Source organism: Erythrolamprus reginae, chromosome 2 (assembly GCF_031021105.1).
Source record: "Erythrolamprus reginae isolate rEryReg1 chromosome 2, rEryReg1.hap1, whole genome shotgun sequence".
Lineage (NCBI taxonomy): Eukaryota > Metazoa > Chordata > Lepidosauria > Squamata > Dipsadidae > Erythrolamprus > Erythrolamprus reginae.
In genome coordinates, this window is record NC_091951.1 from 172,310,390 (window position 1) to 172,326,851 (window position 16,462).

Here is a 16,462-nt window from a genome sequence, read left to right on the forward strand (position 1 = left end):
TCCTGACTCTAGGGGACGGTGTTCATCTCCGTTTCAAAGCTGAAGAGCCAGCGCTATCTGAAGACGTCTCCTTGGTCATATGCCCGGCATGACTAAATGCCAAAGGTCCACTGAACCCTGTTACCCTCCCACCAAAGATGGTCCCTATTTTTCTACTTGCATTTTTTAATGTACTTTCGAACTGCTAGGCTGGCAGAAGCTGGGACATGTAATAGGAGCCAAACTACCGACCTTTCTCATCGGCAAGCTCAGCGTCTTGGGCACTGAGCCACCACGTCCCTTTAAGTTAGGCATAATATAAAGAGCAGCGGCTTGGATGAGTATAAAGTTTTTAGAAACATAGAAGATTGACGGCAGAAAAAGACCTCATGGCCCATCTAGTCTGCCCTTATACTATTTCCTGTATTTTATCTTTTAAATTCAGTTTATCTGAATATCTGTTTAAATTCAGTTACTGTGGATTTACCAACCACGTCTGCTGGAAGTTTGTTCCAAGCATCTACTATTCTTTTAGTAAATTTTCTCCCCTATTAAAGACATTTACTTCTACAATAATTCTGTTGATAAAACTATTCTTATTCCACCTTATAAATTAATGTGACGATGTGACAGGCTCTGCCTTCGTTGTCTTCAGTTTCAAAGTCAGCAAGATAAATTAATATCCAGGCCTTAATCAAAATAATATAAGTTCTGTTCTTTTTAGGGCTTCTGCTTTATATGCTAACGACGCTCTTTTTCCCCATTTCATACTGTAAAACCTAGGAAAAGGTTTTGACTTTACCTGGAATCTGCTGCTGACTGGCCAAAGTATAAATCAACTCGTTCCTTTGAAACATGGAGAGCGAGTCCTTCAAATTCATTCTTCCCAAGAGTTTTATTAGAGTTCAAGCAACTTTCCATGATTTTTGAAATGTTCTTAGAGCATTTGTTAAAACTTAGTGCCTCCATTGTTGCTTTCAGTTCGTTAGTGCTTTGAGAACTCCACCAGTCAGTGTACTCCACACTAAATTCGTCAGAGAGACCGTTTTTTATCTTCCCCTTAGTCCAAATAAAATCTCCATATTTACCGGCCTGCTTTGATGCCTGAGTGGGTTCAGAGAAATGACAATCCAAGAAAGAAATATTGTCCAGGTATTCAGTTAAGGAATTTAAACACTGGGATACCAATACTGAATCTTTTGCACGGATAGATGTCCCATCCTTTGGTGAACCTGTGCCAACATTCATAGGTTCTGCGGGGCCTGTTTCTTCTAAGTATGAAGTGCTTCTGTCAGGTGACAATGTAACAAACCCAGAGTAATTTAACCCACTTTCAAATAAATCACTATCATCCAATGCAGTCAGTTTTTTCGGACATTTTGATTGTTTAGCCTTTTTCACAGGAGGGGCTCCCTCTAAGCAGTCAATCTCAATGCACGTACTACTTGAAGCCTTTTCTGCAATAAAGCTACACGCAGGACTGGCTGTTTCAATTGCTTCTGGAATTATATTAAGAGGCAACGATGAGATGATTTCAAGGTTGCTGTAAGTAAAGTCTGTATTCCTCATCTGGAATTCTGTGAGCAGGTGTATCAGTTTATTCCAATCTTCTTTCGTTCTGATTTTACGCTGTAGAGAAATCATTACTACATTATCATTAATAAAAAGGAGATTTGATTGTAAAGGTTTTACATCATGCCATAAATAGTTAATAAAATCAGATACACGAAATCTGTTGGAAAAGGACATTTTGTGCTTTTAAAAAGTAATTTTCAAATGTGGTTGCTTAACTCTGTAAAATTAAGTTTGTTATAACTTCTGTCTTAAAAACGATTGTTGCAGAATCTCCATGGTCATGTGTTGTGGTTAGCTCTGGCCCAGCTCCTGCCCCAAGGACTGTGGATGTGGGGGAGACATCTACATGCTGCAGGCCTGTTTTGCCCCTGGTGGAATCTGCTGATGAAGGCTCCTCTGACCAAGAAGACATGAGTGACAGGGAGGACAGTGTGGCAGTCAGCTCAGAAGGAGATCAATTATCTAGCTCCTCCTTGGATTCAGAACAAGAGTTAATGATACAGCCACGCATGGGGAGAGCGATGCATAGGCAACAATAACTGAGAGATTATTATCAAAGAAAATGAGGCCACCTGTGGTTGGGTGGGACTGTGGTAATTAGTGAGGCTGCTATAAATAGCAGCCTGTGGGTTTGGCCATTGTGGAGGATTATCTGATCCTTGTGTTTTGTGACTGCTTTACTGACTTTGACCTTTTGTGTGCTGATTTTTCCCCGCTTTGAAACTAAACCAGAGCAAAGTGTGTTTCACTTTGTGAAAGAAGGACTGTGAATTGCCTCACAGCTGCAAGCTAAGTATCACAGAACTGATAAGGGACTTGTACAAATTACCAGTTTGGTTGGAGATGAATGCTCTTTGCTATACCAAAAGAGGGCTTGGTTTAAGTGAATTTTCATTATAAAGAACATTGTTTTGAATTTTCAAACGTGTGTGTGTCTGAAATTTGTCCCTGTGAATTTTTGGGAGGAGTCTACCAGAGAGCCCGACAGAACAGTCATGTGATCAAAATTTGAACCCTTGGCAATTGACTCACATTTATGAGGCAGTCGCAATGTCTTGGGGTCATGTAATCCCCTTTTGCGACCTTCTGACAAGCAAAATCAATAGAGAAGCCAGACTCACGTAAGAATCATTTTACTACCTTAACAACTGTCGTGACTCATGTAACAGCTTTCTTTAAAAAGCCCTAAGTCCAGTGAGGCTCTCTTGTTCACTAATCATGTAATACAGCTGAGGAAAAATAAATCTGAGGACACAGGAGACCAAATGGATGGGCCTAGCAACATCCACCTTTGCAACATTTCACTGAAGGTTCATTTCTTGTTAAAATGTTTTAGTAAATGTACCTTAAGAAATGAGAACAAATCTTCCGAAGGCAAAAATATGTTCTTAAGTCCAAGAAGATTTTCAGTGCAGCCAGTACTACATTTTTGAATATTCTCAAGAATAGGTTGCTTTGAATTTGAGCCCGTTGATTTGTTGATGGAAACGTTCTGTTGCACATTGGTTTCTGTCCTGTTTCCTGTACAAAAGAGTTTTGTACTTCAATACTGAGCGCAGCAAAAGACCACCAATTTATTTCAAATTCTAGAAACACGGGTATATCTGACCTCACCTAACTATGGGATCACAAGTATCTCAGAGCTCAGTAAAAGATGTGTTTTGACTTCTTGATTTTGGAAAACTTTCTGGGGACAGATCCTGAAGGAACTGGAGGGGGCTGGGTGGTTTGCAGGCTTTATGGGATGGCTACAAATGAAATTCTATCTCTACCACCAAATTACTACTAGAATTGTAATCAGATAGTACATTCAACCAATCCACACAAGGAATAATCCGGCCCTCAGATTTATTGCTACAAATGGCCATTGGCTAGAATTCTATTCTTCCGGTTTGGTTATATATTAGTAATTCCATCCCAGTGGTGAAATCCATTTTTTTTTTTTTACTACCCGTTCTGTGGACATGGTGTGGCTTGGTGGGCATGGCAGGGAAAGGATATTGCAAAATCTCCACTCTCCCCCCAGTCTGGGGCTAGCCAGTTCTCAAAACTACTCAAAATTTCCACTAGCGGCTCTCCAAAATGTCCAACGGTTCTCCAGAACTTGTCAGAACCTACTGGATTTCATCTGTGTTCCATCCCATATTTACACTGTCATGTTTTTACAAACCTCATTCTATTCCCTGAGCTTTGCTTTTTGTCATAATCTGTTTAGAGGCCAACATAGTAACTTGTGTCTTATATATAGCAATAGCTCTTAGACTTGCATACCACTTTACAGTGCTTTTCAGCCCTCTGTAAGCAGTTTACAGGGTCAGCATATTGTCCCTACCAACATGGGTCCCCATTTTACTGACCTTGGAAGGATGGAAGGCTGAGTCAATGTTGAGCCAGTGAGAATCAAACTGCTGGTGGTCAGCAGAACTAGCCTGCAATACTGAAAACCACTGTGCCACCATAACTTCACTTTGTATTGGAATTTGATACTATGTGTTTAAACATAAAACCACGTGTGTCCATCCCATGGCCCAAGGGCAGCTAGTATTGTGGCCCCCACAAGATAATAAATAATATAATAATGTTAAAAGTACTTTTAACTATAGTATATTTCATATGCAGACCAAGATAATTCCTCTTCACTTAATCTGGTCTAGGCAAAGCAAAAGACTTAAGTTCCATTCAGTTTTAAATGAGGTGTAATTATGATAGACTGCCATACCTTTTTCTTTCAAGTAACCACCACCGCTCTGGACCCAAAACTGTAAGTATAGAATACTCTGCCTGATGTCACAGTTGTTCACAGTTAACAAGGCAGTAAAGTCTCTGATATCGGTTCTTAAATTCTCAGCCAAACACAGAACTTGCAGATAGCTAGCCACATTTATCTAAATACAAACAGATGAAAAGATTGACAACACTTGCCTTTAGTAAATACATGAAAGAATGCTCTATCCCAAGACTACAAATTATATTTATTTGCCTGTGTTGTTAAAAATAGATATTAAGCCAATTGGAAAGTGATGTTTGATGTTCATTTCCACGTTTCTATAATTAACAATCTTGTTACAAAATGCGGTGTTTTTAAATCCTTATGCAATAGATAGAATTATAATGAAAAATTGGAACATTAATAATATGTAGAATGCTGAATATTACAATGCAGATAAATACAAATTTCATAGCACAAAAGCTGGCTTTCATCTGGAAAACCAACCCAGAAAGACTTTTAAAGCAGTGGAGTATTAGGGGTTTTGTTTTTGTTTTTGTTTTAACCAGTAAGCTGAGGGCCACCTAATAAATATCTTCTGTAATGTAACCTCTGTCTTTATTTTATATCTATCGTATTAGTTTATTGTGCAATTCTGTAGTACCAACTTTAAAAATAAAGCCTAACAGTGTGAAAAGCTGGAAGATTAGAGCTCTTTGTCCCAAAAATGAAGAAACGTCAGAGGAAAATGCAACAGAAAATATGAAAGGATATGATGTGAGAAAGCCAATGCACAGTAGAGAAATCTTGTAGGGAAAATATAATTGGCACTGCTCACAGTCACTCATGCCCTCATCACCTCGAGGCTCGACTATTGTAATGCTCTCTACATGGGGCTACGTTTGAAAAGTGTTCGGAAACTTCAGATTGTGCAGAATGCAGCTGCGAGAGCTATCATGGGCGCTCCACCAACACTCCGTAGTCTGCATTGGTTGCCGATCAGTTTCCGGTCACAATTCAAAGTGTTGGTTATGACCTATAAAGCCCTTCATGGCACCGGACCAGGATATCTCCGGGACCGCCTTCGGCCGCACAAATCCCAGCGACCAGTTAGGTCCCACAGAGTTGGCCTTCTCCGGGTCCTGTCAACTAAACAATGTTGTTTGGCGGGACCCAGGGGAAGAGCCTTCTTTGTGGCGGCCCCGACCCTTTGGAACCAACTCCCCCCGGATATCAGAGTTGCCCCCACCCTTCTTGCTTTTCGTAAGCTCCTTAAAACCCACCTCTGTCGTCAGGCATGGGGGAATTGATACTTTCCCTCCCCCTAGGCTTATAAAATTTATGCATGGTATGCTAGCATGTATGATTGGTTTTTAAATTAGGGTTTTAAATTAACTTAAACTTAAATATTAGATTTGTTTACATTGTACTATTACTGCTGTGAGCCGCCCCGAGTTTGCGGAGAGGGGCGGCATACAAATCTGATTAATAAATAAATAAATAAAATAAGTATTAGAATGGGAAAAGTCTTGTGGGGTGTGGCACAGGAAAGGACAGAGGATTTAATAACTGCACCTTTGACCTTCCTATTTTAAACCTATTATTCTACCCTACTTTGGAGAATTCAGATTTCTGAGGAAGGGTATGCCTTAGTAATACAGAAATACTAATAAGTCCTCAACTTATAACCAATTGAAGTTAATAACAGCACTGAAAGTGACATTATTGTTTTTTATACCTACGACCATTGCAACCTTCCTGTAGTCGTGTGACCAAAATTTGGCAACTGGCATGTATTTATGATGGTTGCAGTGTCCCTGGGTCATGTGATCCCCTCTTATGACCGTCCGACAAGCAAAGTCAATGGGGTAACCAGATTCACTTAACAATCAGGTTAGTACCTGAAAACTGCAGTGATTCATTTAATAGCTGTGTCAAAAAAGGTCATAAAATGGGGCAAAACTGTCTTGATTAGCAATAGAAATTTTGGGCTCAACTATGGTCGTAAGTCGGGGACTATCTGCAAAAATAATCTATGATGTCTTTCTGCACATTAATTAAATTGATGATATTTCCTGGGAACTGTCATAAAATGGTTACGTTAAATTGCAATTACAGTTTTACCTGATGCAGGTTTATCATACTAAGAAGCTAAAATGAACATTTCTGGAATTCCAGGATTGAAAAACTTACCAAAGAAGGTACCCTGAAAGTGATTTGCTCAAAGCAGCCATCAAACGTTTCACTGAACAATGGATCTACACAAAAGATTCACAATAAAGGCTTTTACCATTTTTTCATATGGAATTATTTTTGTTTTTTTATAATGCAGATAGGAATTTTTTTTTGAAAGCCAGTACTGTATTTAAAAAATCCCCTTTATAGTGGTTATGTAGAAATATTCAGCATGTTTGAGAGCACAGAACTTTATTAATGTACTAAGAATACAAGCACCCAATAAATGGGAAAAGCGTAAGGCTCATTGCCATAACTGGTTAATAATGTAATAGCCATTTGTCTATGTCATGTGAGCCGTGATCTTGACTTGGCCTTCCATCCTTCCAAGGTCATTAAAATGAGGACCCAGATTGTTGGGGCCGATATGCTAACTCTGTAAACCACTTAGAAAGGGCTGGAAAGCACTATAAGTGCTATTGGTATCCTATGGTAAAATAGGATACATAGAAATCTCAGGCCATTTGAGCGCACATTTACCAGAGTAAATATGTTCTTCATATACAACCTTTTCACTCAAATTTTCCTTACTTGGCCAAACATACAAAAAGAAAATACCCATCTTTATCTGTTTAGCCATACAGTACCACTTCGGGTACAGACCATTTAAGACTCATGATACAGAGGAAGAGATCAGTTTGCTGATCAATTTAAAATGGATTAGAAATTATTGAAGAGTCAATTTAGCCTACAGCAAACTGCTTATTTCCCTGAACCAGCTTTCAAGAACATTAACATTTCTGTTTTGGTCCTGATTAAGTCCTCTAGAACTGTACCTACGGTAGTATTGCACTCTCAGAATTTTGTACTATTTTTAAGGGGGAAATAATTGATAATCAATACTATCTGGGGGATTGCCGTCCCTCAATAAAGAACATAGGATGTTTGTCACTGGTTCTCACGCATACCCCATGAATACATTAGTAGGGTCAATACAGGGATAAATTCAGGGCAAATATCCGGTGTCCCTAAGCCTGCCCTGACTTTAGTTTTTTGAAAACTGCATTTACAAGCTATTGCTCTGGACAACAAACATTATTATTATTATTATTATTATTAGAAAATTAGATTTCATTTTGCAATCACAAAACGTGTCATAGTGACAAGTTTCTTACTGCCAACAACTCTTGATTTTTCTTAGACGAAATTATTTGAGAAGATATCTGTTGATTAATAAAGGTTCACTATGCAATATTAAGCTAGTGGAGTCCTAAATAAATAAAGGAACTGAATTAATTCTTTAACTTAGAAGTTAATGTCCATAAAAACGATGGTGCCTTATCAGAAATCTGTTCTTCAAAGATTCTTTTGGCACTCAAATAAAAATAGACAAAGGGGGGAAAAAAACAATCCACAGATAAATGGGCAAAAGCTGCAAAGATCATCCAATGGTCCCTGATGGGATTCTGGCTCTCTTGTCCAAAATCTCAAAACATCTCATGAGGAAATTGCAACATGAGGTAACATTTTGCAAATGCTATAGTGATTTTTTAAAATGTAATTTTGAGAGCCTGAAAACTGCTATGGGAGAAGGCCAAATTTATGTTCTGGCTCCCACAGTCGCTCCATGGCCGATTCCTAATTTATGCACTAGGCCTGAAAATTTATTGATGAAAGAAAACTGTTGCCCTAAGGACCCATAATATTCTTTCAATGCACAAAACAGTAGCTAGGCAGCTCATTGTTGGAACTGTCCTCTTGAAGTTAAAAGATTTCAAATAATATTAATTAAATCTCATAATAGTGTCTTCAAAAATGGATATTTAATGTAAGATTAAAGCAGCCAGCCAGCTGAAGAATTACAGAAATAACATTTTCCTACCATTGGTGGTTAGAATGACAGGTCTCTTGGTAGTGCTCATGAAGGTCTTTACTGCGTTTAGAAATCCAGTGTCTTCATCAAATATTATATCAACCTAGGAGAAGTAAAACATGTTTCTAACAGGCAGTCCCCAACTCACAACAGTCTTGTCACAACTTTAAGTTACGATGGCATTGAAAAGAGTGATTTATGACCATTTTCACAATGTATCATCCCCATGGTCACGTGATCAAAATTCAGATGCTTGGCAACTGATTCATATTTATGACAGTCGCAGTGTCCTGGGGTCATGTGATCACCTTTTGTAACCTTGCAACAAACGTCAGTAGGGAAGCCAGGATATTAACTTAGTAAATGCAGTGGTTCACTTAACAACGGTGGCAGGAAAGGTAGTAAAATGGGCCAAAATTAATTTAACAAATGTCTCACTTAGCAACATAAACTTTGGGCTCAGTTGTAGTCGTGAATCAAGAACTATCTGTGTTATCTTAATTTTATACAAGATTTTATGGATCTGGGTTGATTCGAAAAGTAGAAAGGTACCTACTGTAATTTGGGAGTAAACAAAATTAGTATTTTCAATTAAATATAGCACCTGAAAAGTTAGTCAAGTGCAATGGTAAATCAAACAGCGTATTATTTAGAATAACCAGGATTCTATTTATTGGAAAGAACAAAAATTGAGTGGAATCTACATTCGGAAGTAATAAACATAAAAATTATATTAATCATTGTATTAATCATTAAATACGTTGTAAGCCACCATGTGAAAGTTGGGCGGTCATATATTTAGCAATTAATTAATTTAAAAAAATAGAGACAGACTTTGTCCTTTCCCCTTTATTCTGGATAGTAGTAGAGAGAATAGGATCTGCATTTAATGTTACCTCTTCAAAAAGAATAAGAGAAGTTGCACATTTATTGCTGGATTCTTCTTCCTTATTTCCCCCCTTTCCTGGTTTTAACTCTGGGGTTTTTTCAGTTAAGCTTTTCTTATTTTCTGTGTGAAGAAAAAAAGTACAATCAGATTTGTATCAGAAAGATTTATTCCTTATACTAATGCAATACTGGGATGTAAAAAATTCTTCAAAACATGTCAAAAAAGTTATGGCTCCCTTGCTTTTAAAACTTAATTTTACTATGACATATAATACAGTTGTGGATAATTAGATTAGCTGAAAATAAAATACAGGTCGTCCTCGACTTACAACAGTTTGCTTAGTGACCATTCAGTTACAACAACCCTGAGAAAAGTGACTTAGGACTGTTTCTCACACTTACGACCACTGCAGCATTTCCATAGTTAAGTGTCCTGAGTTATGTGATCACCTTTCAAAACCTTCTGACGAGCCAGATTTACTTAACAACCATGTTATTAACTTAAATATCTGTGGCAAGAAAAGTGGTAAAATGGGGCAAATCTCACACCTAAAATGTGTTTCATTTAGCAACAGGGATTTTGGGCTCAATTGTGATTGAGGACTACTTGTTCAAAAATGAACAACATACATCAGCTGAAGAAATCAAATGGCAGCAGGGGTATTTGGCACGTTGCACCTCATACAGGCCAACAGCAGGAAATGCACTACATTTTTCAGTGTGTAAGATGCACTCCCCCCTCAAAAAGTGGGTGAAAATGTCTGCACCTCTTTTTAGAGTGAATGTTGCCAAAGCCACACCCACCTTCAGCCTATGCCTCCCAGCAATTGTCCCCTTGCAGCAAACACCTGATCAGCTTCAGCACCACTTGATTTAGCCTGAGCAGCTGATTGGCTGTTGGATCGGCCTCCCGGAATACTGTTGATCAGCTGTTCCAGGCTGCAGGGATCACCGCCGTCACTGCACATTGCTGCTGTCGCCACCCATCACTGTTGCTACCTATCACCACCTCCACGTGCCCCATTTTCAGCCCATTCCAGGTGGTGGGGATAGACGACGGGGTGGGACATATGGGCTGAAAATGGGGCTTGCGGAAATAGCAATAGGCAGCAGCGGTGATGGGCACTGATGGCAAGGATCCCCGCAGTCTGGAACAGCTGACAAGCAGTATTGTGGAGGCAAATCCAACTGCCAATCAGCTGCTCATGCTAAATCAGGCTGTGCTGATGCTTACTAGGCTATTTGCTTTAAGGAGGCAAATTGCTGGGAGGCAGAAGCAGATTTCCCCCCCCCCCTTGTTTTCCTCCCCAAAAGCTAGGTGCATCTTATAGTCCGGAGTGTCCTATACTCCGAAAAATACAGTAACTCGTAAAGCAAGACAAATGTTTATTCATTTAATTACTTTCAGGGGCATGGTGACTTTCAGCAGCTTACAATTAAAAATGGAACAGCAATTACAAAATAATAATAATAATCCGTGCATCCAGACAGCTATAAACATTTTACAAGTATATCTTATTTATTTATTTACTGGATTTGTATGCCGCCCCTCTCCGTAGACTCGGGGCGGCTAACAACAATGATAAAAACAGCATGTAACAATCCAATTAATAAAACAACTAAAACCCCTTATTATAAAACCAAACATACACACAAACATACCATGCATAACTTGTAATGGCCTAGGGGGAAGGAATATCTTAACTCCCCCATGCCTGGCGGTATAAATGAGTCTTGAGTAGTTTATGAAAGACAGGGAGGGTGGGGGCAGTTCTAATCTCTGGGGGGGAGTTGCTTCCAGAGGGCCGGGGCCGCCACAGAGAAGGCTCTTCCCCTGGGGCCCGCCAAACGACATTGTTTAGTCGATGGTACCCGGAGAAGGCCAACTCTGTGGGACCTTATCGGTCACTGGGATTTGTGTGGTAGCAGGCGGTTCCGGAGGTAATCTGGTCCAATGCCATGTAGGGCTTTAAAGGTCATGACCAACACTTTGAATTGTGACCGGAAACTGATCGGCAGCCAATGCAGGCCATGGAGTGTTGTAGAAACGTGAGCGAATCTTGGAAGCCCCACGATGGCTCTCGCGGCTGCGTTCTGCACGATCTGAAGTTTCCGAACACTTTTCAAAGGTAGCCCCATGTAGAGAGCGTTGCAGTAACCGAACCTCGAGGTGATGAGGGCATTAGTGACTGTGAGCAATGACTCCCTGTCCAAATAGGGCCGCAACTGGTGCACCGGGCGAACCTGGGCAAACGCCCTCCTCGGCACAGCCGAAAGATGATATTACCCCAAAAATGATAATTTCCAGAACACTATGGGGATATGATCAAATAGATCTCTGAGGAGTATTGTTCCCAAAGACAGGAACTACGACAGAGAGAGTCTGCTTTCTGGATCCCTTTAAGGGGAATTGTTCAATCAAAGAGAGGAGGCAGACACAGCAATATGCAATCTTGCAGGGACACTGGCATTGAGTTGGGGAAAAAAAGTTGGAATTTCACCTGAGATATGAAGGCTGCCAGATCTTGCAAGATTTTGGCACTCTCACTGACATCTTGCTATATCAGGTGAGAATTCATCTACGGTTTTAGCCATAATTTTAAAAAATATATTTGTAACTTCAGTCTTGATGCTTTTTTTGTGCATCAAGTAGGGGTGTCAGGAATTTTCTGTTGCCAACTTAAGAGAGGTAGAACAGTTTCCGGTCTGATTTTTAAGTGCAGCTCCCTACACAGCAAATTATACACAACATCTACAAGGCTTCAAATTCTGGGGTTTTTTTTTAAAAAAGGACAAAGTGCTCATATTTCCCAAAGATTACGTGTTAGAGGTTCTCGGCATCTATAGCAGCTAACTGATCGCTTGATGCATCTAATTGCACCATGGATTCAATTTTTAGAAGACAAATTAGCACTCTCAGTACTATATGTCTTCAGAGTCTTTGGAGAGGGGCGGCATATAAATCCAATAAATGAATGAATGAATGAATGAATGAATGAATGAATGAATGAATGAATGAATGAATGAATGTACTGAGTATCTTATCATATGGTAAAGTTTACCTTTATTGCTCCTTGGTACTTTTCCTTCTCGGTTCTTCAGTTTGGAAGATAATTTAAAATAGTTGTCTAACGTCTGGGGCATTAAGCCTTGTTTTAATCCAACTTTCCTGGGTGAAACTGAAAACTTCCTTGGGGACCACTCTTTTCTGGGAGACTGTTTTTCTACAACAGCAAATGTATACATAAACTTACAACATGAAAACATTAACTTCTATATTATAAGGAGAACTTTTTTCCTTAGTATAAATCTACTATTTTCAAAGGAATTTATCTCAAAACAGGTTCAAAGCAGGCTGCTTTTGGCCTTTGGGAAACATGCTGTAGGCCACATTTATTTATTTATTAGATTTGTATGCCGCCCCTCTCCGTAGACTCGGGACGGCTCACAACATATAATAAAACAATTCACAACAAATCTAATAAATTTAAAAAATTAAAAAAACCCATTATTAAACCAGACATACCATACATAAATTGTATAGGCCTGGGGGAGGGGGGGGGAATGCCTCAATTCCCCCATGCCTGACGGCAGAGGTGAGTTTTAAGGAGTTTACGGAAGGCAAGGAGGGTGGCAGCAGTTCTAATCTCTGGGGGGAGCTGGTTCCAGAGAGTCGGGGCCGCCACAGAGAAGGCTCTTCCCCTGGGACCCGCCAGACGACATTGTTTAGTCGATGGGACCCGGAGAAGGCCCACTCTGTGGGACCTAATCGGTCGCTGGGATTTGTGCAGCAGAAGGCGATCCCGGAGATATTCTGGTCCCATCCTAAGAGGTACATGGGGCTAAGCTGAATTAGTTGTAATTTTTGTTGAAATTAAATGTAGCTCAAGGATGGTGATGTTTGCAGGTTTTGTTTGTTTGTTCAGTGAGCAGGGGAGAAGGGAGGTTGTGCTTTCAAGTCAGATTCCTGGCAAAAGCGCCTGAAGGTTTTTGGGCAAGATTTTCATAACTATTTTGCCAGTGCCTTCTCCTTCCAAGGGCTAAGAGTCACTCAGCTGGTTTCATCATTAAAGCAGAATTAGAACTTGGTTTCTAATTGATCCTAGTGCCTATAACTACCACACCAAACTGGCTCTCTGCTCAGTTTAATGATATTTAACATGACTCTACATGTGTTGATAGCAGAGTGATCTAATGATTAAGGCATTGGGCTAGAAACCAGGAGAGTGTAAGTTCAAGCCTTGCCTTAGTCATGAAAGCTAACTGGGTGATTTGGGGCAGTCCCTGTCTCACACATCACCTTACAGGGCTGTTGTTGGAGGACGAAGGGGTCTAGGGTATATTCACTGCCTTGAGTTATTTATAAATAATAACCAGAAATTCTCTATCCTCTTCTGCCATTAACTTTTGGCTAAATCAATGTGTCTCTATCTTGGCAACTTTAAGAGATCTGGACTTCAGCTCTCGGAATTCTGGGAGTTGAAGTCCACGCCTCTTAAAGTTGTTAAGGTTGAGAAACACTGAGCTAAATGATGTTGGGAAAGGTATTTTATCATCCCTGTATGTGGTATTACTGTTACTGTAGACACAATATAGATCAAGCCCAAACAGGTAAAGGAAACACCCTTTAACCATAAAGTGCTGGTAGATTATGATTACAGGGAAAGTTCAGGCAGTGCTCTTTAGATGCTGATAAGACCGTGTATGCAACAGAGATAAAAGGTAATTGATCAGGTAAGATTGAAATTATCCCTCTGTAAATATACATCTATAATGTAAAGTTATTTTACACTATGTCAAATGACAATTGTAATTGCCCCATCCTTTTCTTTTTAATGACTGTGCAAAAAAAGAAGAAGAAATATCTTACTTGGAGATTTAGTGCTGCTGTAATGGTTAAAGAAGCACGGCTTGTGAGCATGTACCCCTTGTTTGTTCACCTGGTGAGACTGAGTGGCTTCTTTTAATTGTGAGAGAATCTGCCTCCCGCTGCGCTGGCAAGAAGCGTTCACTTCAAATATCTGCAAGGTAATGGTAAAGAACAGATAAGTTCATAACACAATAACTTCACCTCCATTCTATTTACCACGAGCACAGACCTTGAAGCCGAGCTCTTGTGCACAAGCGTAGACGGCTGCCGTCTTCCCTATCCCCGGGGGTCCAATGAGCAACATGGTGTTGCACAAAGTGTTCTCTTCATCGCTGACCGATGTGTCGTCTATGAAGTCCAGATGCTCCGAGGAATCTGTTCAGTTACAGAATAAAACCAGCCTTTAAAACTTGCGCATGTAAACCTGAACCGATTTTTAATTTTTGGACTCCTTATCCATATGATCTAAAATTAAATGAATATGGATAATGGCATTCCATGAGAAAAACAAAAGGTAGGAGAGAAAAAAACAAACAAACCAAAGCATAGATCAAAGTAATCATTAATCTTTTACACGAAGCGCATACCCCTACTCGGCCCTTGACATTTATTTATTTATTTATTCATTTATTTATTCATTTATTCATTCATTCGATTTTTATGCCGCCCTTCTCCTTAGACTCAGGGAGGCTTACAACATGTTAGCAATAGCACTTTTTAAAACAGAGCTAGGCTATTGCCCCCACAATCCGGGTCTTCATTTTACCCCCCTCGCAAGGATGGAAGGATGAGATTTGAACTGCTGACCTTCAGATCTACAAGTCAGCTTCAGTGGCCTGCAGTACAGCACTCTACCTGCTGCGCCACCCCGGCTCATTGCTCACATTAACCATTATAGTAAGCTCGATACATTTTGTTTTAAACAATGGGGAAAGATTCCAATTTACCATCCTTGCTGCCATTCTTCTTTTCCCTTTGTGTTCTCTTTTCTTCCCAACTGGCTTTTCTTTTCCATTCACAAAGCCACCTAATAAAAATAAAGAAAACACTACATTATCACTAGCAATAATACAGGTAGTCTTCAACATACGAAAGTTTGTTTAGGGACCATTCAAAGTTACAGCAGCACTGGAAAATTTGACTTATGACCATTTGCCACCCTTATGACCACTGCAGCATCCCCGTGTTCAACTGATCAAAATTCAGAGCTTTGGGCACCTGACTCGTATTGATGACATTTGTAGTGTCCCAGGGTCATAGGATTTCTTTTTGCAAACTTCTTTTTTTTAAAAAAAATAAATTTTATTGATTTTATAGGTTTACAAAAAACAAACATATAACAGTGCACAGTGCATGTGCCCATCACCAAACAACACACACACCCCGTCACCCCCACCACCCCTATAGGAGGATTCAAAGACTTTTAAGTTATTTGTCTATTGATCCTTGGCTCTATCTTGAATGATTTTTACTAAAAGAGTGATTGTAATTTATTTTTCGTATTTACATCACAGATTCTACTTAACATATAATCTTTTACCTTGTTCCATCGCACCATCAGCTTCTCTAGTTTATTCTCATCAAAATTATTTAATCTTATTTCCATAATTTCAAAGTGTATGTGATCCACCATGTACCAGTACCAATTCTGTAGTGTCCATTTTGTAGTCTTTCCATCCTAATACTATCACCGCTTGATCACTTTCCAATGCTACAGTTTTAATTTCTTTAGATTCTCCTAGTTCCCTATATTTAATTAAGATAGCTGTTTCTTTTGTAATTATCCAGTTGATGTTTAACATTTTATTAATTTCATTCTGGACTACCTTCCAGAATTTCTGTATTTCTGCACATTCCCAGATCATATGCATAAAAATTCCTTTTTTCTGGCATCCATGCCAGCATTTACCCTTCTCTTTCCCCTGGAAGTGTGCAATTTGTACAAACTTCTGACAAGCAAAGCCAATGGGGAAACCAGATTCATTTAACAGACATGTTATTAATTTAGACAACTGCAGGGATTGACTTAACAAATGTGGCAAGAAAATTTTGTGGCCTGCCAGCAGCCTGTGCAGGTGATAGCGGATCCTGCTCAAGAGGAGACTGACGTGGTGGTGCACCAGCGGTCTGTGCAGCTGGCACCCGAATCAGATAGTGGGGAGGATGGCAAGGACTCGGTGCCAGAGGTCTTTGGAACCTCCAGCAGCGATGAGGGAGAAGAGTCTTCTGCTCTTCTTGATGCCAGAGCCCGCAGAGCTGCTAAGAGACAGGAACCGTTACTCTAGAGGAGGTCTCCTTGGGAGCAAGATTGGAGGCTAACGGGCCACTCCCCTAGTCTCCTTAAATACATCAGAGGCAGCTAACAAGCTGCAGAGAACAACATTTGTGAAACCCG

At 39.8% G+C, this 16,462-nt stretch overlaps 1 protein-coding gene across 1 annotated transcript in view; it reads right to left on the reverse strand.

Moving 5' to 3' along the window:
- ATAD5 (ATPase family AAA domain containing 5) overlaps window positions 1–16,462 on the reverse strand; it is a 45,630-nt gene that overhangs the window by 1,843 nt on the left and 27,325 nt on the right. Inside the window, exons 12-21 of the mRNA XM_070740440.1 lie at window positions 15,015–15,094; window positions 14,297–14,442; window positions 14,068–14,218; window positions 12,260–12,421; window positions 9,206–9,318; window positions 8,319–8,412; window positions 6,455–6,519; window positions 4,274–4,439; window positions 2,900–3,075; window positions 782–1,608 (exon numbers count right to left, since the gene is read on the reverse strand). Of these exons, the coding sequence (XP_070596541.1) occupies window positions 782–1,608; window positions 2,900–3,075; window positions 4,274–4,439; window positions 6,455–6,519; window positions 8,319–8,412; window positions 9,206–9,318; window positions 12,260–12,421; window positions 14,068–14,218; window positions 14,297–14,442; window positions 15,015–15,094 (1,980 nt within the window). The remainder of the gene's footprint in view (window positions 1–781; window positions 1,609–2,899; window positions 3,076–4,273; window positions 4,440–6,454; window positions 6,520–8,318; window positions 8,413–9,205; window positions 9,319–12,259; window positions 12,422–14,067; window positions 14,219–14,296; window positions 14,443–15,014; window positions 15,095–16,462) is intronic.